This window comes from Talpa europaea, assembly GCF_964194135.1.
Source record: "Talpa europaea genome assembly, chromosome: 8".
Classification (NCBI taxonomy): Eukaryota; Metazoa; Chordata; class Mammalia; order Eulipotyphla; family Talpidae; genus Talpa; species Talpa europaea.
Genome location: NC_140075.1, coordinates 31,999,695 through 32,027,026, shown reverse-complemented (window position 1 = coordinate 32,027,026; position 27,332 = coordinate 31,999,695). Strand labels below are relative to the sequence as shown.

The following is a 27,332-nucleotide window of genomic DNA, read 5'->3' as shown; positions in this document are numbered from 1 at the left end:
ACTGCTTTTGGAATCAAGTAGAATGGATCCCAGCAGTGACTACCATTTCCTCAACCAGATTTTGTGGAGAAGGGTGAAACTCACATTGGTTTGTGGCATCTTTGAGGGGGTGCTCCAGCATGTGGACCCTAACAAGATTGTTGTCCTAAAAAAAGGTCTTATTCTATTGATTCATTCATTCTTACTCCATTCATTTTGAGAAATGAATAACTGAGTAGGGTGATGGCTCTGGACTCCATTAGCAACAAGAGGGAGGCTTTTTTCCTATTTTAGGAAATGGGTGGGAGGAAGTTTTAGAATGCTGTTTTCCCAGGCAGAGCAACATAGCTGTATATGCTGGCTTGTCCCACTCTATACTTTTATACCTGATCACAGAGATTTTCAGTATATAAAGTTTTTTTAATTGAGTACTCCTAATTTCTCTCTGTAACACCTTGAAATTAAAAGTAACCATTCCATTAGATAGAATTGCTTTTGGCTTTAACGGACAAATTCACAAAGACAGTAAGGGGTTAATTTTTCATTTGCTAAGAGGTAGGCTCCTGTGGAACTGTGATGGCTAAACGATGGCAGGAGGGATGGGGCCCTGTACTTCTGCTCTTCTACCTCAGTGATCATGTTATCTTCAAGCCTCTACACATTTCAACTTCAATTCCTATTCATTCTGAAGGACACATTAGGAAGAGCCAAATGGAATTGCTGCGTAGGGCAAGGTGTGGGAGGAAGCACAGAGTTTTCCATGCCCTTTCTGGGTATGCTACCTTCCTAGCTCCTTCATGTGTTTGCAAAGCTGCATGCTCCAATCTGTAGGTTTTTTTCCAGCTAGAATACTGACTCACTTGGATAGTTGTTTTCCTGGCATAATGACATTCAAGTTCACAATTGTGAAACATGTATAAATGAGATTTGAGATTAGTGTGATTGCATGCCATATTATAAGTTGAAATAGACTTTTTGGGCTAAAAGGGACTATACAGGCATTTGTGATACTATTCATTCAGTAATCATTTGCTGGTACTTTTATGTCCTCGACCTGGCACTATAGGTACTAGGGATAAAAATAAGGATTACATTATGCCTGTCTTCAAAAAACTGAAACTAGTAAGAAGACAGATAAATAAGTAGAAAGATACTTCTCTGATTGAGGGAAGCACAAAATGGAAACACAGAGCTTCAACTAATTTAGATCTGGGAGTGGTAGGCCAGTGGGGATGGCCTCCCAGAGGAGAAACTGATGGTAGGACTACATCTGCATGAGTGGGAATGAACTGGATGGAAAAAGAGGGGAGGATTGTTTTAAGCCAGTGATTCTCAAGCTTTGTGCATGAGACTCACCTGGAAGACTTGTTATAACACAGATTGCCTAGCTCCACTCCTAGAATTTCTGATTGTTAAGATCTGGGATGGAACCCCAAGAATTTGCATTTATAAAAGTTTCCAGATGATGCTGATGCTGGGTCCTGGAACCACACCCTAAGAACCATTGTCTCACAGACAATGCAGAAGTAGTGGCATGTATAACAATAGAAAGTTGGTACTTTCAGAATGTGGAAGTAAATTTCAACGTGAAAATGTTGTAAGAGTTAAAGCTGGAGAAGTAGGCATGAGATAGACCAGAAGATGTCATATGTCAGCATTTGGACACAGCTGAAAACTGAGGAACAAAATTTGAAGTGAGAGGCAATGTGAGTTTTCAGGTTCATTCCCTGAAGCCAGTTAGAAACCATGCTCAGCAGCTAGAAACAGTTTCACCATCAGTAATTTAATAAATTGGGAGTTTGTTCTTTTATAAAAGAAGGCAGGCATTCCAGGACTACTGTTGACTCTAAAATAGCATGGATCCAGGATTCTTCAACTTTTTGCTCAGCTTTAGATCCCAAGGTTATTTCATAGCTGGTGGAGTTACTGACATGAGGAAGAGGAAAGATTAAAGCCCTAGAAGTCCAATAGATTACCACTATCTGCAGGGGAGACTGGGCACATTGCTGGCCTCAAAAATGGTATTGAATAGACAACAGTCATTAAATGCCCCATACTGGTTGAACAGAGCATGCAGTCCAGAAAAAACATTTTGTTGTATTTCTCTCTAGTCTTTAATTACATAGATTTTTATATAGTTGGCATATTAAATTGGGTCTATCATAGTTACTTTTTTTAGTTAACACTGTAACAAACATTTCTCCTTATTTAAAAATTCAATTTAATGGCTAAACATCTTAAAGCAAAAAGCTTAAAAATATTTGTTTTATAATTATAAAATACAATTCTGTATTTTAAAAATTTTATAATTATATTTTTAGGAATAGTTCCTGGAGGATAAATTACTGGATTAACTTAAGGATATTTTAACTGTTTTGATGCATATTTACAAATACCTTTTTGAAAGGGTCTTGCCTTTTTAATTTGATACTAGTAATATATGAGTGAATTACAGTAAATGTAATATTGAATTTTTTTTTTTTTTTAGAGGCATGCTTTATTTATTTGTTTGCTGGTTTGTTTGTTTTTTTGTTTATACATGCACTGGGTACAGTCAGAAGCGGGAGGGTGAGAGAATTCACCAGAGCCAGAGCGGGGAGCAGAGCAGGCAGAAGGACCGAAGGACACTGCTGAGGGGAGCAGCGGGCGGCAGGAGAGGTCTGCGCGCCATGTGGGACCCTCCTCCGGTTGCCGGGTTGCAGCCGGGGATCGAACCGGCGCCGCAGAGGCCGTGCGCAGCTTTGCAACCCAGCGCTCAACCGCTGCGCCACCAGGGAGGCCCAATATTGAATTTTTTTAATGTTGATGTATATCTTCCCTTAATTTTTGATAGTTTTGTAGGCAAAAGGTGATTTCATTTTGGCATGTTTAAAAAATATTCCTGAAGAGGTTGAACATATTTCTTTATACTTGTTTTTAATTTTATGTACTAGGTGAACAGGGCAGGGAATGACATCACTGTGACAGCAGTATGAAGAAATGAATAACTTAGGGAGAGATTAGAGACATGGAAAAGAGATAGGGAACTTCAGACAATCAGGGGACACAACAAAGGGGAAAAGATAGGAGTCAGAGTTAAGGTTCAGCAAATAATGCAGAAGAGAAGACAGAAATGCTTAGGAGTTAGAATAAGTAATCTGGTAAATAATTAGATAAAATACAATGGGAGATGACTTCTACATTTATAACTCTGAGAAGATTAGGTGGTAGAAGCAACTAAGGAGACTGGAAGGAGCAGATCAAGGAGGCAATGATTGCAAGAATGTGATTTAAAATCACTGAGGCCTGAGTTTGAATCCTGACTCTCTTTTACCAGAGGTGTGATGCTGGGGAAGTTATTCAACCTTTCTGAAGTGTCAGATTCCTCCATAATGAAGATAATGAAATGCCAATCTATTATTTATTGGACAGTGGAAAGTAGGCAAATACTTAGGATGGTGACTAGCTTGAAGTGAGTGCTCAGTATGGTAGCTCTGGATAATCAGAAAGGAAATAAATATGAAGAATGTCCTGTAAGCCAAAGAAGAAAGGAAAGTGGTATTGTCAAAATATGCATTGGAACTTGGTAAAATTACACTTTAAACCTTTTTTTTTTTAATTTGACAAACAGTTGGTGATCTTTGATTTCAGTGCAATAGTAAGGGTAGAATTCCATTATTTTGGATTGCTGAGAGATGTAGAAATACAAAACTGCTGTGAGCATTTCCATCTAGAAAAATGACAGCATGTTGTAGACATGACATCTAAATTTCTCCTAATTCCCTTACCTACTCACAGAAGACCCTTGTATTTGGGTCAGGGGTTAAAGTGTTATCCCAGATAATTTATAAATTCAAGCATGTAGTTGACAGGGTGTAGGCTCTAGAAGTAGTGAATTGCCTTAAATGTTTTTACTAGTTTCAAGGCTACATAGCTTTGTAATTTATTACTGACTCTCCATTCCTTAGGAAAAAATAATTTAGGGTACTTTTGACAGATAGTTTCTTATGCTTTTAGGGAATATTATTTTTTTGTTAACTGGATAAACTGTTTTCTGTAACAGTGAAGAACGTGGAGACTGGCCGAAGTATCCCTGGAGTGAAGATGTTTTTTGGGCATGAGATTGTGAATGGTAATAGCTTCATATTCCCCAAATGCTGCTGTTGGGATTTGTAGTAGCAGTCAAAGACTGTCTCATTCTGGTTTTTAAAATAAAACAAGATGTTGTCTTGCCTGCAAAGTTGCATTTATCAACCCTTAAAGTTGATACTTGAGAATTGATCCTTGTCTTACTGTTTCAAAGGGTATTCTAATATCAAAACAGTCTCAGATAATTTTAATCATTTTGGTTTTAATGATGTGAGCACTGCCAATGCTCATTACTACACATAGCCAGCAGGCAGGGTTAAGAATCTGAACAGAAAGGAGTTGTTTAGCTCAGCAAATGAGTTTGACATATTCATAGTACATTCACAGTTCCTTATCTGAAACCTTGGGACCAAATGTTTCAGAATCCAGAATTGTTCTGGACTTTTAGAAAACCTAACACAGGATAGATACTGTGCATGTTATTTAACTCCTTAAGCAGAACTGGGCAGCGCTCTGTAATAAAATACATTTCTGCAGAAACAGGTGGAATATCATAGGACTATAAATAGTATATCATTCAGGTTTTGCTGCCAAAAGGATTACAAAATTGTTTTGGTTTGTTTAGGTTTTCAGAGCTTTTGGGATTTGAAGTTCTTTTCTTTTTTTGCCAGCAAAAGCCATTTAGCAAGAATAGGTCCAATTGTTTGCTTAAGTGTAGATAAAGAAGTTTATCTGGTCAGTGTGCTTCAAACAAGTCAAATGGGATAAGAAAAAGGGGTCAGGAGCAATAATGTGTTCTTTTAAGAACTCAAGAGAGAAAGCCTTTCAAGGAGGAGTTAGTGTGGTGAAAAGGACAAATGATGTAAGTAAATATAAAAAAGATGAGTGTGGTGTTGAGGGAGGTGGACAAATAGGAGACCTGAGACCTTATATAGAGCGGTACATATTTTACTGTTGGGGCAGATATGAGGAAAGGAAAGGACTCCTGTAAATGATAGATTAATGTTTAAAAAATTGCTTTGTGAGAGAATTTTAATTTAGGAAGAGATGAAGTCACCAAATTAATGACTGCAAATCCATAATTACTGAAAGGTAGACAAATCCTGCCAGCTGCCTAATTCCTTTCTCCCTGAGTATGTTCCTGTAAACACTTTGTGTCCCTTGGACACCTTTTTGTAATGGCAGAGGTGATGGTAGTAGTGGTGTTCTTAATTGTGTTTTAACTATTAGCTATTGCAACCCAGCAGAGCTCTGGACTGGAATAAAACTAGGCTGTGCATAGGTTTGTAAAGAGAAGTGAAGAAATTACTATTACCATTTCCCTAACTCAAAAAATGTCTGGCCACCGACTGATCAACTTTGTTATCTGCACACCTTGACTTACCTCCTCCTCAATTCTTTCCCAGGATTTGGCCTTTGTTCATCATTTTTAAAAACTCAAAAGCTGGCCTTTGCCATCTTCTTCTTTGCCCTATGACCCAATCAGGTATGGTAGGGTCTCCCTAAAAAGCACCTTGAAGAAGAATTATCACAGTGAAGGATAATAATTGACCTCTAGTGTTCTTAGTGATTTTGTTTTCTCTACTCCAGACTCAGCAATTTAAATAATGCAGGAAAAAGAGACACTTGAAGCAAAGTGGCCCCTGAAATGCTTTTCCCCTGCAAAGTCCCTAAGTGTATTTCATTCAGTCTAAAGTGCTATATTCCTTTTCCACCCTAAGCAAGTGAAAGACATTATCAAAGTTTCATGTGTATTTGTAAATCATATCTAATTTTGAAGCTGTTTAAAATGTGCATCCTAAAATCAATGATATATAGTATTTTCTTATATTCCCTACACTGTTGGGTTAAAGATAAATGGCTTTAGAATCTCTGTACAATGTTTTTCTCTTATTTCTTTTGTCATTTCCAATCTAGCTTTTATTACCTTGCATGACATTGACCTATTAGTGCGCCAGCTTGTGAGTATGGAAGGGACCTATCTGTCAACAATTTAAGAGAAAACCTATAAACAGTATATTGAAGGAAAGTGAATTAGGATGAGAATGAATAAGAAAGAAATGTTATATCTAGAACCAATCTGAGTCACCACAAAAATTCCCTGGAATAAAAAGTGTAGAGGGATGATGCAGCGAGATTCCTAATCCTGCTGAATGACCAAGGAAGCTTTGCAGGAACTGATGCATCTTCAAGACTTTGGGTAGTCTTCTCTGTTCTGTTTACTGTTGATTGATTAAGCCCTCTGTGGACTGACATTTCATTTCTAATTACTGTTTGTGGTACATAGTCAGTGGAGGGAGGGGGATATGGGAGCAGTTGATCTTTCAGATGGAAGCCATCCTGTTATTTTGCAGTGGAACTACTGGATGAAGTGGAACAAGGTTCAGTGAGAGAAAAGACATCTGTTAGGTATGATGATCTGTTAGGTATATTAATTTTCTTAATTATGATGTTACTCAAATATATACATCAAGGTAGAAAACCTTAAAACTTACTCACTAGCTGCATAATTTCTTAAAAAGTCTGAGGTGATATTAATGTGAAAAAAACAGATGAATGTTTTCTTCCATCTTTAGGTGGCATCATCAGGTCAGTGTAACCAGTGGTTGTATGGGTCCTCTAATAGAGGTCCAGAATCCTTACCATTTGTGACAAAATTTGTTTATAGCATTAGCAACAAAGACCAAGTTCACCTGAGTTGTTTTTTCTTTTTGTAAGCATAGTCCAAATACAGAAAGAACCAGGGTGGATAAAATGAAAGATGCAGAACTAAATGTATGTGAACTTTCTTCATCTGCCCCTGAGGCACCTATCACCTCTCTACTGAATGACCTCAAGTACAGCCCATCAGGTAAGTACCAGGAACTCTAAATCTTCTAGACTTTCTTTCTTTCTTTCTTTCTTTCTTTCTTTCTTTCTTTCTTTCTTTCTTTCTTTCTTTCTTTCCTTCCTTCCTTCCTTCCTTCCTTCCTTCCTTCCTTCCTTCCTTCCTTCCTTCCTTCCTTCCTTCCTTCCTTCCTTCCTTCCTTCCTTCCTTCCTTCCTTCCTTCCTTCCTTCCTTCCTTCCTTCCTTCCTTCCTTCCTTCCTTCCTTCCTTCCTTCCTTCCTCCCTCCCTCCCTCCCTCCCTCCCTCCCTCCCTCCCTCCCTCCCTCCCTCCCTCCCTCCCTCCCTCCCTTCCTCCCTCCCTCCCTCGCTGGTGGCCGGGGATCGAACCTGCGCTGCAAAGGCTGCGGGCAGCCTTACAACCCAGCGCTCAACTGCTGCGCCACCAGGGGAGGCCCTGACATTCTTTATTGTGGTTCCAGACTCTTTACCATTGACATGACCCAGAGTCAAGGTTCTGTAGGCAGTGTACAGCAGTGCCATTGCTTCAAGGCTCTGAATTAAGATAAAATACCACAATTCATTTTTTAATTTCATTTATTTAATATTTAAGTGCATAATATTTGCCTGACATTTTGGACCCATCATGTAGTATTCCTGAGCTCACTGCAGAGGAAACATGCTAAATGAGTTAAATGAGCATAATGTATAGTATACTAGTGCTGAATCCTAAGAGGGGGAAAAACAAGAAAGAGAGGTATGTAAAGAGGGTGGTATTACAATTCTAGAGTGTCCAGGACAAGCCTCACTAACGTATGGTGATATTTGAGTAAAAGCCAGATGGAAGAGGGGCATCCTGCTGCATGGATATCTGGATGCAAAAGCCATGGTATAGGAACATGCAGAGTCTGGAATGAACAGTAAGGAGATAACTGTAACTGGAGCAAGGAAAGGTAGTAGTGGGGTGGGTGGACCTTGGAGGACTCTGTAGATCGTTGAAGTGGTTTTGGCTTTACTCTGAAGTGAGAAGAAAAGCCACTGGAAGATTTTTTTGATTTTACCATTTCCCTGGTGACAGAGGGAGGATGTTGAAGATCTTTTCATGCACTAATCTACCATTTGATTGTTTTCGGTAAAATCTTTTGCTCATTTTGTTATTGCTTTATTATTCAGTTTTTTTTAAAGATTTATTTATTGATGCATGGAAGAGCTGGGGTGCAGTCCAGAGGTACAGGAGGTGAGAGCATTCACCAGAGACAGAGTGGGGAGCAGAACAGGTGGTTCTACTGAAATACACTGCTGAGGGGAGCAGTGGGCGAGCCAGGAGAGGTCTGCTGCATCATGTGGGGTCATCTTACTGGCAGGGATTGAATTCCTGCTACAGTGGCCTGTGGAAAGCTTCATAGTACTGAGACTTAACCCCTTGAGCCACCAGGGAGGCCCCTATTATTTAGTTTTTGTTTTCTTTTCTTTTTTTTTTTTTTTTTTAGAGAGGCATGTTTTTATTTATTTATTTATTTGTTTGTTTGTTTTGTTTATATATGCACTGGGTACAGTCAGAAGCACGGGAGGGTGAGAGAATTCACCAGAGCCAGAGCGGGGAGCAGAGCAGGCAGAAGGACCGAAGTACTGCTGAGGGGAGCAGCGGGCAGCAGGAGAGGTCTGCGCGCCATGTGGGACCCTCCTCCGGTGGCGGGGGAGCAGCCAGGGATCAAACCGGAGCTGCAGAGGCTGCGGGCAGCTTCACAACCCAGCGCTCAACCGCTGCGCCACCGGGGAGGCCCACTATTATTTAGTTTTGAGAGTTTTTTATGTATTCTGGATACAAGTCTTTTCTCAGAGATAGGCTTTGCAGATATTTTTTCCAAATGGTCCATCTTTGCTATCTCCCATTGTTAATTTTGAGAATTATAGTTTTTTTTTAAAAAGATTTATTTATTTATGCATACAAGAGCTGGGGTATAGGCCAGAGATGTGGGGGGTGAGAGGATTCACCAGAGACAGAGTGGGGAACAGGGCAGGCAGACTGACTGAAAACACTGCTGAGGGGAGCAGCGGGCAAGAAGGAGAGGTCTGCCTCGCTATGTGGGTTGCCCCCTGGCCAGCCAGGGATCGAACTTGTGCTGCAGAGGTTGCAGATTGGTTCATAGAGTGGTGCTTAACCCCTTGTGCCACCAGGGAGGCCCCCAAGAATTATAGTTTTTATTTTTTTCTTAAGTGAATTGTGCTTTTGATATTATATCTAAGAATTTTCTTTCTTTTTTATTTTTTTAAAGATTTATTTATTTATTTATTTATGTATGTATACAAGAACTGGGGTACAGGCCAGAGAATTTTCTTTCTAACTCAAGTGCCAAAGAGTTCCTCTCATGTTTCTTCTAGACATTTTATAGTTTTAGGCTTTACATTTTCTTTAATGATCCATTTTTAGTTAATATTTGTATATAATATGAGATATGGACCAAGGATTGTATTTTTTAAATGTATGTGGATATCCAATTCTGCTAGGACCATTTGTTTAAAAGTGTTTTCTCAACCTTTGCATCTTTGTCAAAAATCATGTGTAGGTTTGTTTTTGCACACCCTAATTCTATTACATTTTTTATCTTTCCATCCATAATAATAGCTTTTTTTGGTTAATTGTTAATGATAAATCTTAAAATCGGGTAGTGTGTGTTCGTACGCTTTCTGAAACAAAACAGCTTTTTCAAATTTGTTTTGGCTATTTTGTATTCCTTACATTTCCCTGTGAATTTTAGAATCATTTGTTAATTTCTATCAAACAAACAAAACAAACCCTGCTGGAATTTTTATTGGAACCGTGTTAAATCAACAGATCAGTTTAGGGAATATTGGTACGTTAAAAATATTGAGTATCCCAATCCATTAACTCAGTATATCTCTCCATTTATTTAGATCTTCTCCACAGTGTTTTGTAGTTCTCTGTATATAAGTTATACATGTATTTTGCCATATTTATTTCTAAGTATTTCATATTTTTAAACTATAAGCATACCTCAGAAATGTTATTCAGAGAGCCCGCCAGAATAAAGCAATTATCACCATAAAGCAAGTAACTCAGATGTTATGGTTTCCCAGTGCATATGAAAGTTATGTTTACACTATACTGTAGTCTGTTAACTATAAAATAGCATGTTCAAAAAACAATGTACATACCTTAATTAAATGTAGCACAGATACAATTAGAAAAATAGCATCAACAGACTTGCCTGACACAGGATTGCCACACATCTTCAATTTGTGTAAAAAAAAAAAAAAGGCACAATAAAAGCCCAATAAGTATACCTTGCCTTATAAATGGTGTTTTTTAAAACTTCTTTTTCCATTGAAGATAGTTTTGAGCAAAAGAGATTTTTTTTTACTTCTGTTTTTAATAAGATCATTCTTACTAAAAGTAGGACAATCATAAAAGCATAAATATCAGTTAGGCAGCTATTGAAATAATTAATATTAGTCAATATGATGGCTTGGACCCTAGTGGTGGTAGTATCATTGGTAAGAAGTGGTGAAATTCTGGATGTAGGGAGAGACCAGTATAACATACTGGCAAATTAGACATCAGTGTGAGAGAAAGAGGTGAATCAAGGTGACTTCAGGGGTTTGGGACTGAGTAGGCCAAGAATAGAGTTGCTATTAAATGGGAAAGACTGGGTGAGAAGGGTTTTGGGGAGGTGATTAAGAGTTTAGTTTTAGTCAACCTAAGTTTGAATATAAGCCTAGGGATGAGCAGAAAGATCTGATATGTAGATATAAATTCATGAGTTAGCCTGTAGTTTATATTTAAAGCCTTGAGAATAGATGAGATTAGTCCACTAAGAGAGTGAGTGTGGGCAGAAGAAAGAAAGAGGTATATGGACTGTGACCTGTGCCACTCCAACCATTCCAAAGTTGTAGGGCTGGGAGATGCAAAGGACAATATGGTATGTTATATCTCTAATTTTTTTTTAATTACATAATTGAAAAAATAATTGGACTCAGAGAATTCTGACATTGGCCTATATCTAGGAGTAATTTATATTAAATATATAATGCCATTATTCTCTTATAGAAGAAGAAGAGGTGACATACACAGTTATTGATCAGTTCCAGCAGAAGTTTGGTGCTGCAGTAAGTATTGTTCTCATTGGCGCCAAGTATTGTTTGTATACTAGTATCATATCTGCTTCATGAATTTCTTGAATTATAAGATCTTTTCCCTAATAATTCTGCTTCCTTAATAATTCAACAAAATGGAGCCTCCCCGGTGGCACAGCGGTTGAGCGCTGGGCTGCGAGGCTGCCCGCAGCCTCTGCAGCACCGGTTCGATCCCCGGCTGCCAAACGAGGGTCCCACATGGCGCACAGACCTCTCCTGCCGCCCGCTGCTCCCCTCAGCAGTGTACTTCGTCACTCTGCCTGTTCTGCTCCCCACTCTGGCTCTGGTGAATTCTCTCACCCTCCCACGCTTCTGACTATACCCAGTGCTTGTATAAATAAATAAATAAATAAATAAATCTTTTTAAAAAAATTTCAAAAAAAAATTCAACAAAATGTGTGCATGTCTGATATATTACAGGCATTATTCTGGGACCTGATATAGATCAGGGTAAAACAATAATCAAACCAAAGTTCCAGCTCTTCGGTAGCTTACATTTGAATGCAAGAAAATAGACAAAATTTGTATGTCAACTGGTGAAAAGTGCAATGAAGAAAAATAAAGTGTGATGTGATATGGGGAATAGAATGACAGGGAGTTCTTATTTTCTATAGACTGGATAGAGAAAACTTACCTGCTCCCCTTTCCAATGCCAAAGAGAAGGCATTGGAACAGGATCTGAATGAAGTAAGGGATCTAGCTGTGTGAATATCCAGGTGTAGAACTTAAAGAAGTTGTAATCAGTGAATGCAAACCCTTGAGGCTAAAAGACACTTGACTTGTGTGAGGAAGAACAGCAGGGGCATTTCTGTGGCAGGACCACAGGGAAGGAGAGTGGTGGGACATGAACAGGGGCAGTGGGTAGACTGTGTAGGGCCTTTTAAAAGAATTTTTAGTTTGACTTGAGTGAGACGGAAAGCCAATGGCAGTTTTAAAGTAGAGTCATAAATTTTCTGACTTTTTTTTTTTTATGTTTTTATTTATTTATTTGTTTGTTTGTTTGTTTTGTCCATACATGCACTGGGTACAGTCAGAAGCGCGGGAGGGTGAGAGAATTCACCAGAGCCAGAGCGGGGAGCAGAGCAGGCAGAAGGACCGAAGTACACTGCTGAGGGGAGCAGCGGGCGGCAGATGAAGTCTGCGCGCCATGAGGGACCCTCCTCTGGTGGCTGGGGAGCAGCCGGGGATTGAACCGGCACCGCCGAGGCCGCGGGCAGCTTCCCAACCCAGCGCTCAACTGCTGCGCCACCGGGGAGGCCCTGACTTTTATTTTTTTAAAGACTTATTTATTTATGCATACGAGAGCTGGGGTACAGGCCATAGACGTGGGGGAGGGGTGTGTGTGTGTGTGTGGATTCACCAGAGACAGAGTAGAGAACAGAAAAGGCAGATGTACTGAAACTCATTGCGGAAGGGAGCAATGGGAGAGACAGGAGAGGTCTGCTGCACCATATGAGTCACCTCCTTGGCCAGGGATCGAACTCGTGCCACAGTGGCTGTGGATCGCTTCACAGTGCTGCGTCTTAATGCCTTGTGCCACCAGAGAGGCGCCGTCTGACTTATATTTTAAAACGACCATTCTGAATGCTCTATTTAAGCACTTTCTCTGTAATTATTTTTAAATTTTATTTATTTATTTTAATATATTTTTTAAGATTTATTCATGCATACAAGAGCTGGGTAAAGGACAGACATGCAGGGGGTGAGAGGACCCACCAGAGACAGAGTGGGGAACAGAACAGGTGGACTGACCGAAATACATTGCTGAGGGGAGCATCGGGTGAGTCAGGAGAGGTCTGCTGTACCATATGGGTTTCTCCCTGGCCAGCTGGGGATCAAACTCATGCTTCAGAGGCTGAGGATTGCTTCATAGTGTGGTGCTTACCCCCTTGCACCACCAGGGAGGCCCTGTAATTATTCATTTGAGAAGTAACAATGTATTATTCAGTCTTTGGTCCAGCCTGCAAATGTACTGCAGGGGAATAGTTCACGTTATTATTGATGAATAATATTTCATTTGCCATTTCAACATTTAATGGATACTTTGGTTGCTTCTACTTTTTGTCTATGATGAGTAATACTGTTATGAACATTCATACACAAATTTTTGTAGGTATATAAGTTTTCATGTCTAGGAGTGGAATTGATGGGTCATGTAATAACTCTGGGTTTGACTTTTTGAGGATTGCCGTATGCAGCCACAACATTGTACATGTCTACCAGTAGTTTTGAGGGTCCCTATTTCTCTACATCCTTACCAACACTTATTATCTGGCAGTTTGATTATAGCCATCGTGGTGGTGTGAAGTGGTATCTCATTGTAGTTTTGATTTGCCTTTTTGTGATAGCTAATAATGTTGAGAATCTTTGATGTGTTTATTGGCCATTTGTATATCTGGAGAAATGTCCATTCAGATCCTTTATTCATTTTTTTTTTTAAAGATTTGTTTATTTTTGGGCCTCCCCGGTGGCGCAGCGGTTGAGTGCTGGGTTGCAAAGCTGCCTGCAGCCTCTGCAGCACAGGTTCCATCTCTGGCTGCTCCCCGGCCACTGGAGGAGGGTCCCACATGGCGCGCAGACCTCTCCTGCCGCCCGCTGCTCCCTTCAGCAGTGCACTTCAGTCCTTCTACCTGCTCTGCTCCCCGCTATGGCTCTGGTGAATTCTCTCACCCTCCCGCGCTTCTGACTGTACCCAGTGCTTGTATAAATAAATAAATCTTTTTTTTTTAAAGACGGGGGTACAGGCCAGAGGTGCAGGAGGGTGAGAGCATTCACCAGAGACAGAGCAGGGCAGGGCACAGAACAGGCAGATGGACCAAAATACACTGCTGAGGGGACCAGAGGACAAGACAGGAGAGGTCTGCCATGCCATGTGGGTATCTCCCTGGTCAGCTAGGAATTGAACCCGCGCTGTAGAGGCTGCGGACAGCTTCATAGTGCTGTGCTCAACCCACTGCACCACCGGCCCCTCCTTTATTAATTTTTAAACTGAGTTGTAAGAATTCTTTACATATCAATAGATTCTTTATATGGTCATGACAGCTACAACAAAAAGGAGTTAAGAACTTTTGCTCTGAAAATTTGAATAGGTCGTTAGGAATTCTTACTAATAAGGAAACACAACTTTTGTTCCTAGTACTGTACTCTTCTATTTTTTTTTAAAGATTTATTTGTTTATGCATACAAGAACTGGGGTACAGGCCAGAGGTGGGGGTGGGGTGAGAGGCGTCACCAAAGACAGAGTGGGGAACAGAATAGGCAGACTGATTGAAATACACTGCTGAGGGGAGCAGTGGGCAAGACAGGAGAGGTCTACTGCACCATGTGGGTCAGCTCCCTGGTCATCCAGGGATCAAACTCGTGCTACAGAAGCTGCAGATAGCTTCATAGTGCTGTACTTAACCCCCTGCACCAACAGGGAGGCCCCTGTAGCCTTCTTGTTAATTGAGGATGGAACTGAAATTTAGTCCCCTTTTTTAATCATTGGTGGAAGATACTCAGAATATAGAAAACTTTGTGCTCTTTAAAGGATGATATTGTGCTGATAAAGTTGCCATAACCTTCTGTTTTTATGTAATTTACCTAGCTGTGAAATGGGGTAAGCCTTGTATCTAGTTGGTATTTTCATGGATTATGGATTCAGGATCTAAGAATCATATAATGCTTTGAGATAGGATACAATTATAAATAATCAAATGATCAACAGGTATCTCAAGGATACCACTATTTCAGTTTGGAGTGACTTAATGCATCAAAGGATTGAAGGGATTGTTGAGTCCTTGTCTCTGCCATCTTGAGGAGTAGATACTGTGAGACTCAACCACTGTGTGAATTCCTTTCAGGTACTATCAATTGTCCTGTGTTAGGGTGCTGTTCTTTGCATGAGAAATCTGGTCAGAAAGACCAGAAATCCTTCACTGCAGCATTAGTGATAAGTTTGCAGTGTTTATTAGCATTTGGGATATGAATGATTTATTTTCCAGGTGTGAGATAATTTTGTGAAAACTGAGAATTAGAAGTATTAAGTGTGATTCGTGTATGTGAAACAGATTCATGTGTTTCAGATTAGTCAAATTTGGTTTAAGAATTAGTCAAATTAAGTTTAAGAAAATATGATCCATTTTATTGCAAGCCTTTTTACTTGTGTCCTTCATGTCTTAGTTGCAGCATTCATTCCCTAGAGATTTTTACTTTCTTCTTTTTCTCACTAGATGCTTCACATCAAAAAGCAGAGTGTCCTGAGTGTGGCAGCAGAAGGAGTTAATGTGTGTCGTCATGGGAAACTATGTTGGCTCCAGGTGAAGGATTTTTTTTTAATAAACTCTTTATTTTGAAATAATTGGAGATTCACTGATATATTTATCTTCTTTATGTCACCCATTGTCATTGTCTTATAACTTGTTTGGAATGTCTTTCATTCTCCCTATAGTGCTCAGTTTGTTCTCTTCAAAAAGGAAGTGTTTGTAGGTTCCTTTTTATGATATTGAAACGGGTGGACAAGGCAAAAGGACAACAAGGCAGGAGGCCGGATGGAAGGATGGAACGGCTACCCACTTGCCCAAGCTCTGAGATAAGAGAGCTGCCAAAAAGCCCTAAATAGCCAAAATCCAAAACCAAGGGCTGCCCTATAAGAGGACAGGTCTGTGGGTTCTCACCCACAGTGAGACACACAATCGCAAGAGACCTCAGGCTCCAGGAATAACAACCATGTGGTTTATTTTACAAACAGGGGACACAAAGAACTTACAGTATCCACTAGGGTTGGTTATCTCACCCAGATAGCATCAGTGATGGTCACCACTGGTCACCTGGAGTGCTGGATAGCACTAGCCAGTAGTGATGGTCACTACTGGTCCCTCAGAGGTGGTGTCAGAGACATCCAGTTTTAACAGTTCTTTGTAAGTTGTTGTATTATACCAACAACAAACAGTTCTTTGAGACGCCAGATGCAGGGCCTTTGGTGCTCCTTTCAAGCAATCTATATAATTATATAATTTCAGAGCTCTGCCTTTCAGGCAGTATATATATATAATTACATAATTTCAAAAGCCTTCGATATCTCTTCCCTTCTCGGAGGGCAGCTGCTGGATGCTTGTTTTCCTCTTTGGAGGCCAGGAATGGATTCCTTCCTTTCTTTCTAATTCCTTTGGAGACTGGAACTGTCTTCTTTTCTTCAGGGGCTGGCATTGTCTCTCCTGTTTGTCTCCTCAGGCTCTCTTCAGGGCTTGCGACGTCTCTCCTCAGCTCCTTCGGACCCTGGCTTATATCCCCTTTCAGGGTGCCCCACCTGATTGGAACGTTGTTCAGTCCTGTGGCTGATTGGACCATTTATCAGCTCATAGGACCTGATTGGTCCATTCCACGATCCAGGAAGTACACTGTTACATAAAAGGACTCTGAGAAGCAACTGCCACAACTGACCTGTGGTGGTGGAGTAGGGTGAAAGAACACTACTGCTCCTGCAGGCTCCTACAGCTGAAGCAGCTGGGTTTTGGTAACAATATCTTTGTTGTCTTACAGGCTCCCCACTTTCCCAGCTGTTTTATTGCCTTAGCTATATGAAGAGTTTGTTTTCTTTTTCTATTTTTTGTTTTTATGTTGTATACTTTCTTTCCCCTCTCAGTTATTTATTGAGGTAATGTATGTGATTATGAATGTGTGACTTTGGTTCCTTGCTGAGCCAAGATATTGCTTAATTTGTTGTACAACTTCTTGTTTTCATAGAATTAGTTCTGGCCTCATCTTATTAGTGTTGTTTTCTTTGCACTGTGACTAAGCCTTCCTGTGTATTCCCCTCAGTGCAATTGCTTACTTCTCTCTTGCTGCCTGTGTTGCATTTTTGTCTTGAAGTCATCTTGCCTGGAACCCTTTCCTCTTGTTCCAACACAGGCCTGGTGTTCTAGGCCTAAATGCTGCAGTGGAAGTCTAGAGGCTCCAGGTCAACATTCAGACTTCACTTTTCAGTCCACTGCCAAAAACCCTTCCCTCCTCTGTCTTATATTCACAACCCTAAAGGCTCTCTGGTTGGCTATGAGAAATATGTCTCTATCCTCTATGAGAAAGGAAGAAGACTAGGTGAGGTTAACCTCTATTCCTAGCTTTTCACTTTTTTTTAGTATGTGGCACCTTTAATTCCTAAACGTTTAGTTTGTTTTTTTGTTTTGTTTTCCTGGTATTCCTTTCTGTCAGTATTTCCTACTGCTTTTCTTAACATTAAATTATTTAAATGTTTAACTTTCATCTATGTCAGGTGTTTTGACGTATAATAATATATCTTAAGATAACGGTAACAAATATTTAAGAGTTACAGAGAATTTTATATCCTTAGGTCCACTTCTCGGGCCACTTCTAGTAATTTGTCCTAAATAATTCAAAATATGAAGAAAAAAATGTGAGAACCTATTCATCTTGTCATCAGTTAACTATTGGACACATTCCAGTACGTTTGGTAGATCTTTGCAGCTGCCAAAGGTGTTTAAAAGTTAAGAGTGTGGAAAAACAGGATAGAGATTTGATGTATATGATTATAGCCATATACATTCTTTTGCATATGAAAAATGTGAGTGTTGTATGGCAGGCATTGAACCACTGAAGAAATGAGTAACAGCCAGCCATGTGTATGACTCTGCTGTAGTTGCTACCAATTTAGTGGTAAATCCAACAGTCCCTTCTCTCATATTATCTAGCAAAGAATACTTTTCCAAACTTTTGGTAATATGTCTCTTCAATTAGAGACTTAGGGAAAAAGAGAAGTGAATGACTGTTTTAGGTATCACATTCTAGCAAACACCATGAAACATCATAGAACACCAGGTAGGTCTGGCAATTGTAGCTGTAATAAGAGTTGACTCGAAAGTGACAAGGATCGTAATGTGGCTGGCTCTCTAGATCATCTTGGATCTTTTTTTGCCTTTGTTCTCTGTCTCAGTAGATAATTCAGCTATATGGCCTTTATGATTTTTGTGATCAGAAACAATCTAGAATTCTTATTATTTGTGTCATTGGGTTTGTTGCCTATTTTAAACTACTAGAGGGCAGGGAGCGTCTCTTACAAGTAATTTTATGTAATACCTAACGCAATCATGGATATTATGGAACTCAGAAATAGCATTTCCTATTAGTGACAATGAAATGCTGTTCATTCCTCCTTAAACTTGTAATCCCTGGAATAGTAGAATGTCATTGTTGAGACTGATAAAATTGGAACTATAAAAAGGAAAAGGCTAAATCATCAACTTGACTTTATTTCCTTTTGAAAAGCACAGTGCTGGTGTCTTTTTTAACTTCACATCAGTTTAAATCTGTTTTTCCTAAGAATCATTGAGTGCTTCTCATTCACTTTAGAAGTTGATCCTCAGATCCCCTTCCCTAGTTTGTTCTTGTCCTATATAAGTATGTCTGGATGGTCTATCATAGGTGGCTACAAATAGCCGAGTTTACTTATTTGACATTTTCCTCCTGGGAAGTCGTGCTTTCAACAATGGACTTCAGATGGTATTAGAAGACAAGAGAATTTTGAAGGTGAGTGTGTAAGCTGATTCTTTTGCTATTAACATTAACAGCCAGATTTTAATTATTCTGTCTCCATCTTCTGATTCCTTAGGTTATCCATGATTGTCGTTGGCTTTCTGACTGCCTCTCTCATCAGTATGGAATTTTGCTGAATAATGTCTTTGACACACAGGTATATGTAGGAAAAGAAAATACTGGATTCAAATCAGTGTGCATAGCTCTTAGGAGAAATAGGCCTTATCTGATTAGTGGTTGAAATTCTTTTTTTATGTGTTCCCCATTTCTGCTCACTCTCATAAAAGTCTGTGAAGACATTTTGTGAAGTGTAAAAGTTTTGCAGAAAAGTTTAATAAAAAGTATTTAGGACTTTTCCCTCCCTGTTTTACTCCAGAATTTGTCAAATATGAAGCAATCTCCATATTCTACAGCATTCATTTTTTATTTTATTTATTTATTTTTAAAGATTTATTTATTTATCTATATAAGCACTGGGTACAGTCAGAAGCATGGGAGGGTGAGAGAACTCACCAGAGCCAGACCCGAGAATAGAGCAGGCAGACTGATGAAATACACTGCTGAGGGGAGCAGCAGACCAGCAGGAGAGGTCTGCGCGCCATGTGGGACCCTTGCAGGCGGCCGGGGATAGAACCAGCGCTGTAGAGGCTGCGGGCAGCTTCGCAGCCCAGTGCTCAACCGCTGCACCACCAGGGCAGCATACTCTATAGCATTCAGAAACTAAAACATTTTGGGAGTCTTTTCTTTTTTTAAGAAATTTTTATTTATACATACAAGAGCTGGGGTGTAGGCCAAAGGTGTGGGGTGCGGGGAGTAGCAGTGAGAGGATTCACCAGAGACAGAATTGGGAGCAGAACAGGCAGATCCACTGAAATACACTGCTGAGGGGAGCAGCGGGGGAGACAGGAGAGGTCTGCTGGGCCAGGTGGGTCCCCTCCCTGGTGGGGGGCCAGTGTGGGAAGTTAGGAATCAAACTTGTGCTGCAGTGGTTAGCAACAGCTTGATAGTGATGTCTTTAACCTCTGCACCACCAGGGAGGCCCTTGAGAGTCTTTTGAAAACCTGTCATGGACATCTAGTGTAAGACAATCCTAGCTTGGCTAGGGTTAGGGTTACACATATTTTATATATATATATATATATATATATATATATATATATATATATGTGTGTGTGTGTGTGTGTGTATATATATATATATATATATATATATGATTAAGGCTAGTGGCTAGTTGGCCTCTAGCCCAGGGATGCAGGTTCTACTATATATGCCCAAAAAGCATATTCTGGCCCCAGATAGCCTGAAGATATGTGATTAGTCACTCATGTAAAGTATCCTAGAGAAATGAGGATTTCCTTGACTACCCTAGCTCATAGAGCTGATCTGGGTTTCTGGTTCGGCTGTGAGAGGAGTGAAAACAGTAGTTTTCATAATTTTTTTTTAGGTTCTTCTATTCTTCTAGGCTTATGCCAGTGAATGCCTAGAGCTACACTCTTTAGAGAGGGGTTAAACTAAAGAGTTGACCAATTAATTTTAACTAAAAGTTCCAAAAAGTTCAACTTTATTATTATATGTGGTTTAAGTTTGTCCTTTATGCATCTGTTCAAAGTTAACTTTATGCCATTTTTCCTCTTTACATGTTCCCTTGGGCCTTCTTTCAGAATCTTTTACTATATAGAGATTGCTTCAGTGCTTACTTCAAAATGTAAGAGAATTGATCATTGTTCCCTTGAGTCCATTAGGCTACTTGATTTGACTCCCTGTGTCTTGTGTAATGGAGACATTGGCATCTCTTTCCATATTTTTCTTTCTGGATTTCCATAGTGTAAAAGGCAACAATTTAGAATTTTATCAATTTGTTTTCCTTTAGCACATTGTCTTAGTTTCCTATTGCTGTTGAAACAAATCTCCACAAATTTAATGACTTACAAATTTATACTCTTACAGTTCTAGAGGTCAGAGTCTGAAATTACTTTCATTTAGCCAAAATCAAGGCGTCAGCAGGGCTGGTTTCTTCTGAAGCCTCTGAAAGAAGGGTTCGTTTCCTTTCCTCTTCATCTTCACATAGTGGCCACCTGTGTTCCTTGGATTGTGGCTCCTTCTCTCTTCAGGGTACATCACTCCAGTCTCTGTTTCCATCATCACATCATCTTTTCCTTTGACTATAGTAATAAAACCTCTATCTTCTACCCTCTTATACAAGAACACTTGTGATTTCATTTAGTGACCAGTCACAAAATTCAAAATAATCTTCTCATCTCAAGATTCTTTTTTTAAATAATTTTTAAATATATATATATATATAACACACATCATTGTTCTTCTTTTAAAAAGATTTATTTTTTAAATTTATTTGTGTGTGCCAAGAACTGGGGGTGTAGGCCAGAGGTGCAGGAGATGAGAGGATTTACCAGAGACAGAGTGGGGAGCAGAACAGGTGGATCTACTGATATACTCTGCTGAGAGGAGCAGCGGGCAAGGTAGAAGTCTGCTGCGCTATGTGGGTTAACTCCCTGGCTGGGGATCGAAGTCCTGCCACAGTAGCTAGAGATGGCTTGATAGCACTGAGACTTTAATCTCTGTGCCAACAGGGAGACTCCATTGTTCATTTTTGTGCAATGCATTCTTATATGCTTTCTCTTTTCAGATGTATTCCCCAAAAAGTTCCCACAGCTATACAATCCATTTTGCATATATGGTAACATTCATAGATCCAGGGATTAGGGCATGGGAGTCTTTGGGGGGACATTATTTAGCCTACCACATACTAATAATTAATCCAAGTCTTACTGTTATTAATTTTCCTTACCAAAACTTTAATCAGAGCTGCTAATAATGAATATAATTCTTGGGCCTCCCCTGGTGGCGCAATGGTTGAACGCTGGGCTGCAAAGCTGCAAACCTGCAGCGCTGGTTCAATCCCTGGCCACCGGGGAGGGACCCACATGGCGCCACAGACCTCTCCTGCCACGCCCGCTGCTCCCCTCAGTAGTATATTTCGGTCCATCTGCCTGTTCTGTTCCCCGCTCTGGCTCTGGTGAATTCCCTCATGCTCCCAAGCTTCTGACTGTACCCAGTGCTTGTATAAATAAATAAATAAATCTTTAAAAAAAAAATTCTTGAATTTCATCTCCCTTTCCCCATTCCCAAAGATACTAGATAATAATAGATAACAGGGCCTCCCTTGGTGGTGCAGGCCATTGAGCACAGTGCTATGAAGCTGTCTGCAGCATTTGCAGTGCGGGTTCGATCCCCACCTGCCAATGAGAATCCCACATGGCACAGCAGACCTCTCCTGTCTCGCCTGCTGCTTCCCTCAGCAGTGTATTTTATTCAGTCCTCCTGTTCTGTTCCCCATTCTGTCTCTGGTGAATCCTCTCCCCCTCCGGTGCATCTGGCCTGTACCCAGGTTCTTGTATGCATGAATAACTAAATCTTAAAAAAAAACTCTTCTAAAAAAAAAAAAAGATAACAAAAAGGCAGACAAATGAAGCAGTACGAAAGATAATAGACATGGGCACATTAAAGTTGGTTAATCTTCCCTTTCTCTCCAGATCTTTCAGATTAAGTTCCCTGAACAATTTCAAGTTTCCTAATGGGTATTGTCTATCACATGGGCCCTTTGGGAAAATGATATTTAAAGACATTTCTCTAATTTTGTTATTTCTGCCATGAGACAGCGCTCTGTAAATATTCTGCGGACTGATAGGTTTATCTTTTAATGCCATAGGTAGCAGATGTCCTTCAATTTTCCATGGAAACAGGTGGCTTTCTTCCAAACTGCATTAGTACCTTGCAGGAGAGTTTAATCAGACACCTCAAAGTAGCCCCTAAATATCTCTCCTTTCTGGAAGAGAGACAAAAACTAATTCAGGTGAGTATTAAAGGATGTCTTATATGACAATAATTTTTCAAGTCTTTTTCTAAGCAGGATTATCAGCTTGAGAAATCACAGCTGCCATCTAAGCATAATCATTGCCAAAATCTTAGCTGTTCCAAATGTGAACAGTTTGTGGAAGCAAGTGGATAAAAGCCAGGGTCCAGATTTGTTGGTTATCAATTAAAAAGTATTCTGAAATAAATTTTAAAATTGGGACAAGGTGGGATTTTATTGGGAAATTTGGATTGAAGGCAGCAGAACAAAAATCACGCCAATTGTTTCTCCCAAAGTAAGGTTCATTTTCTTTAGTTCCTAATAGCCTTGCATACAAACTTTTGTCATGACCATACTTGCTATAATTTTGGCCATGTAGTTATATATGCTGCCTACAATTTTGATGAATTCCTGATCTCTCTCTCTCTTTTCCCGACTTGGCCCCTCCCTACATATACTGTATACACATACAGAGTGTGTATATTCTTAGAAGGCTAGCCATAGTGTGACAGCAGAAGGTAGTAATTGAAGAAAATAACAGTAATAGCAGTGACATTGTTTAAGTTAAGCAACCTTAGATAAAATCACTTTCTTTAAAATTACTTTACTTTTCAGTGGAAAATGTTTTGGTATCTCCAGGAAAATCCAGAAGTGTGGTTCACAAGACCTCTTTCACCCTATTTGCTGAAAATTTTGGCTTTGGAAGCCACCTACCTGCTACCCCTTCGTTTAGTACTCCTGGATGAGATGATGTCTGACCTAACTACCCTGGTAGATGGGTACTTGAACACCTATCGAGAAGGGTCAGCAGACCGCCTAGGAGGCACAGAGGTAGGTGATTGTATCTTTACCTTCTTCCTTATTCCTTGTGGAGGGCACAGTGATACCTACTCTTCATAAATGCAGCAAACTTCATGAGGCAGATCTGGTGATAAATATTCTTAAAGGGATTATAACTTGGGCTTAATCCATCTCCTTGAATATTTTTTCATAATTTTAAAAAAGATTTATTTTCTTTATTTATGCATATAAGAGCTGGGTTATAGGCCAGTGGTGCAGAGGGTGAGAGGATTCACCAAAGACAGAGTGAGGAGCAGAACAGGAGGATTGAAATACACTGCTGAGGAGAGCAGTGGGAGAGACAGGAGAGGTCTGCTGCTCTGGTGGGGTTAGCTCCCTGGTGGAGGAATCAAACTCATGCTGCAGTGGCTTGGATAGCTTGATAGTGCTGTGTCTTTAACCCCTGTGCCACCAGGGAGTTTCCTCATTATTTATTTTTAAGAAGCCAGCACAATATAAGAAAACTGTAGACCAGGAGTTAACAAACTATGGCCCTAAGCCCAAATCTGGCCCATAGCCTATTTTTGTACAGCTTGTGTGCTGAGAATGGTTTTCAGTAATTGTAAAACCAGAGAGAAAAAAAAAAGCAGTGGGGGTGGGGGGGGGAGAGGAATGTGCCACAGAGACCATTTGTGACTCACAAAGTCTAAAATATTGATGATTTAGCTCCTTACATAAAAAGTTTTCAGGCTGTTGTTTTATAAACCACTATTACTTGGGAATATTGGTGCAATATCCTAAATAAACTACTAACATTATAGGTATGAACCCCACTTAAATGTAGTTTATTTTCTTTTACTTTGTTGCTGGATTCTTGGAAGCTTGGTTCAATGTTAGGAAATTCTCCATTTTAAAAGACCCAAGAAAGTCTTACGATTATCTCATAAACACTGACCAAAAATTTGATGATACAGAGTATCAGTGCTTAAAGTTGGTCTAGATAGGTAATTTAGCATGGTAAACCATATCTCAAGCACGAAGACTATGTATGTTTGGGAATGCTAGAAGCATTCCCATTAATATCAAGAATAATACAAAATGGTGACAATCATCACTACTTTAGCATTTTTTTAAAGCTATTAGTCAATAAAATTAGGAAAAAATATAGACTATAAAAATTGAACAGGAAGATGGGCCTCCTTGGTGGCGCAAGGGGTTAAGATGCAGTGCTATGAAGCAATCCGCAGCCACTGGAGCACAAGTTCAATCCCTGTCCAGGTCGGTGACCCACAGGACACAGCAGACCTCTCCTGACTCACCTGCTGTTCCCCTCAGCAGTGTATTTCAGTAGATCTGCCTATTCTATTTCCCACTCTGTCTCTGGTGAATCCTCTCACCCCCTGTACCTCTGGCCTGTACCCCAGCTCTTGTATGCATAAATAAATCAATCTTTTTTTTTAAATGATGTTTCTTTATTTTTTTTTTTAAAGATTTGTTTATTTATTTATACAAGCACTGGGTACAGTCAGAAGCATGGGAGGGTGAGGTAATTCACCAAAGCCAGAGTGGGGACAGAACAGGCAGATTGACGAAGTACACTGCTGAGGGGAGCAGAGGGCACGGCAGGAGAGGTCTGCACACCATGTGGGACCCTCCCTGGCAGCCGGGGATTGAACCTGCGCTGCAGAGGCTGCGGGCAGCTTTGCAGCCCAGCGCTCAACCGCTGTGCCACCAGGGGTGGCCCATAAATAAATAAATCTTTAAAAAAAAAAATGAACAGGAAGAATCAGAATAATTCCTTGCCTATTATGCAACTGAAAATTGAAGCAAATCAGTTGAAAAACACAAAAAGACAATTTAGAGGTGAGTAGGTACAAAATATAACAAAAAGTTATAGCTTTGCTATATCCATATACACAGCTAGGAAATATAATAGAAGAAAACATTCACTTATAACAAGATAGGTTAAAAAAAGATTTATTTATTTATGCATACAAGAACTGGGGTACAGGCCAGAGGTACGGGGGTGGTGAGAGGATTCACCAGAGACAGAGTGGGGAGCAGAACAGGCAGACTGACTGAAATACACTGCTGAGGAGAGCAGTGGGTAAGAAAGGAGAGGGCTGCTGCACCATATGGTCCAGCTCCCTGGCCAGGGATCAAACTTTTGTCCCAGTGGCTGCAGATAGCTTCATAGTGCTAAGACTTAACCCCTTGCGTCACCAGGGAGGACATTTTAATATATTCTTTATTGTAGCATCCTTTTAGTGAGAAAACACTGAAAACAAACCAAATATCCATCTGTAAGGGTTTGAATAAATTAATTAGATGCATCCATATAGCCCTTAAAAATGCCAATATGGAAAATTCTCCAAGACAAAATTTTTAGTAAAAACAAATCAAGATGCAGAAGAGGGCCTCTCTGGTGGCGCATGGGGTTAAGTCTCAGCACTATGAAGCTGTTTGCAGCCACTGCAGCATGAGTTCGATCCCCAGCCAGGGAGCCAAGCCACATGGCACAGCAGACTTCTTTTGTCCCTCCCGCTGCTCCCCTCAGCAGTGTATTTCAGTCAGTCTGCTGCCTGTTGTACTCCCCACTCTGTCTCTGGTGAATCCTCTCACCCTACACATCTCTGGCCTACACCCCAGCTCTTGTATGCATAAATAACTAGATCTTTTTTAAAAAAGATGCAGAAGAATACATAATAGTAAGATGCTATTTGTGTAAAATGATTTTAGAAAGAGTTATCAAATAAAAAGTTGGGGTAAAATAAAAATTGACAAATATAACCCAATGAAAAGATAAATAGTAAGAGATATATGTAAATATATACGCGTGTATATACACACACACACACATTCCTATCCCATACATACAATGGAGATACACACACATTACTCACAAATATGCTCGTATATACACAGACTACCTCTGGGAGGCTATGCAAGAAACTGCTTTTTAGAGAATGCACCTGCTAAGGCAACTGTGTCCAGGTTAAAAAGAAACTCACTTGCCATTGTATAATCTTTTTGCACATGTGCAACACACACACATTTGTGGATTCCAAATATTTAAATCACCAGAAAAAAGCCCTATAGTTGGAGACACCAGAGGGTGCTATAAGAACACGTTTGAATAGACCCACCATTGCCAAACATTTCATTACTGTAGAAGTAATTATATGGACCATAGTCAGAAGTTTAGTTATAGTACACTGTGTTCATTTTCTTTTCTTAGCCTACGTGTATGGATCTTCCAGAGGAACTGCTTCAACTTACAAGCTTCCAGAAGCAGCGTAGAGAGCGAGCTGCCAAAGAATATAGGGTGAATGCACAGGGACTCCTAATAAGGACAGTGCTCTATCCAAAAAAACCAGTGACAGAGACAGCAGAGAAAGGGGAAAGAGTAAGAGGTTTCTTACGTTGTAAAAATTCTAGGCTTCACGAAGCTCCAACTTTTACCTCTCATGAGGATATAAATTTGCTGAAAGAAGAACCTAAAACAACAGAACCTCAGCATCTACATCCCATGAAGGAGGGAGAAGCCAGTGAGGCATCCAGTAACAAACTCATTTGCCTGGAGTCAGAGGCGTTGGAGGAAGAGAGAACAACTCAAAAAGAACAACTTCAGGTACCCAAGCATGAGTTTCAGACAAATTTATCTTTAAAAGAGGAGATAGAACAGTTGCTGATGGTAGAAAACAAGGAACATTTAAAATGCGTAATACAAGATGATTCATTGTCTCCTTCCCTTCCTCAGGAAGCTGGAGTGTCTCCAAGTGACACCTTTCATACTTTTAGAAAAGCTGTGCTTTCCACACTTCCTCCTTGTCCAGCTTTGGAGAAGACTGATTCCTGGGTAAATCCTTTTCTAGATCAGCCTTAGAGATCTGCAGTTTGTTCCAGAGGCTGTAAAGATGGCTCATTTCCCCTGCCATGGGGGCCTTCCTCATTGTTTAAGTTTCTCATGTAAATTTTGTCACATCTCTGTCATAGGCTTGGCAGAAAAATAATATTCACTTACTCCTATATTCCTGGTATTTGATTAGAATGGGAATATGTTAATTAAAGGAGTAAATGTTCTGATCATATTACTGTGCATAAATGTTCTCAGTGGCCAGAGTG

The 27,332-nt window shown here is 40.0% G+C and overlaps 1 protein-coding gene across 2 annotated transcripts; it reads left to right on the top strand.

Annotated features, from left to right (window-relative positions):
- Window positions 1–22: 22 nt before the first annotated feature.
- Window positions 23–27,093, top strand: EXD1 (exonuclease 3'-5' domain containing 1; the record flags this gene model as incomplete). 2 transcript variants are annotated; one of them, XM_084239463.1, is made up of 11 exons in its annotated part: window positions 23–155; window positions 4,022–4,090; window positions 6,402–6,456; window positions 6,771–6,898; window positions 10,941–10,999; window positions 15,238–15,324; window positions 18,443–18,547; window positions 18,630–18,710; window positions 22,284–22,427; window positions 23,067–23,258; window positions 26,446–27,093. In XM_084239463.1, the coding sequence occupies 11 exons, from the start codon at window positions 23–25 to the stop codon at window positions 27,091–27,093; spliced, it is 1,701 nt and encodes a 566-aa protein (XP_084095589.1). The 2 variants fall into 2 exon arrangements, with proteins under 2 accessions (XP_084095589.1, XP_084095590.1); XM_084239464.1 differs by lacking the exon at window positions 4,022–4,090.
- Window positions 27,094–27,332: the final 239 nt, after the last annotated feature.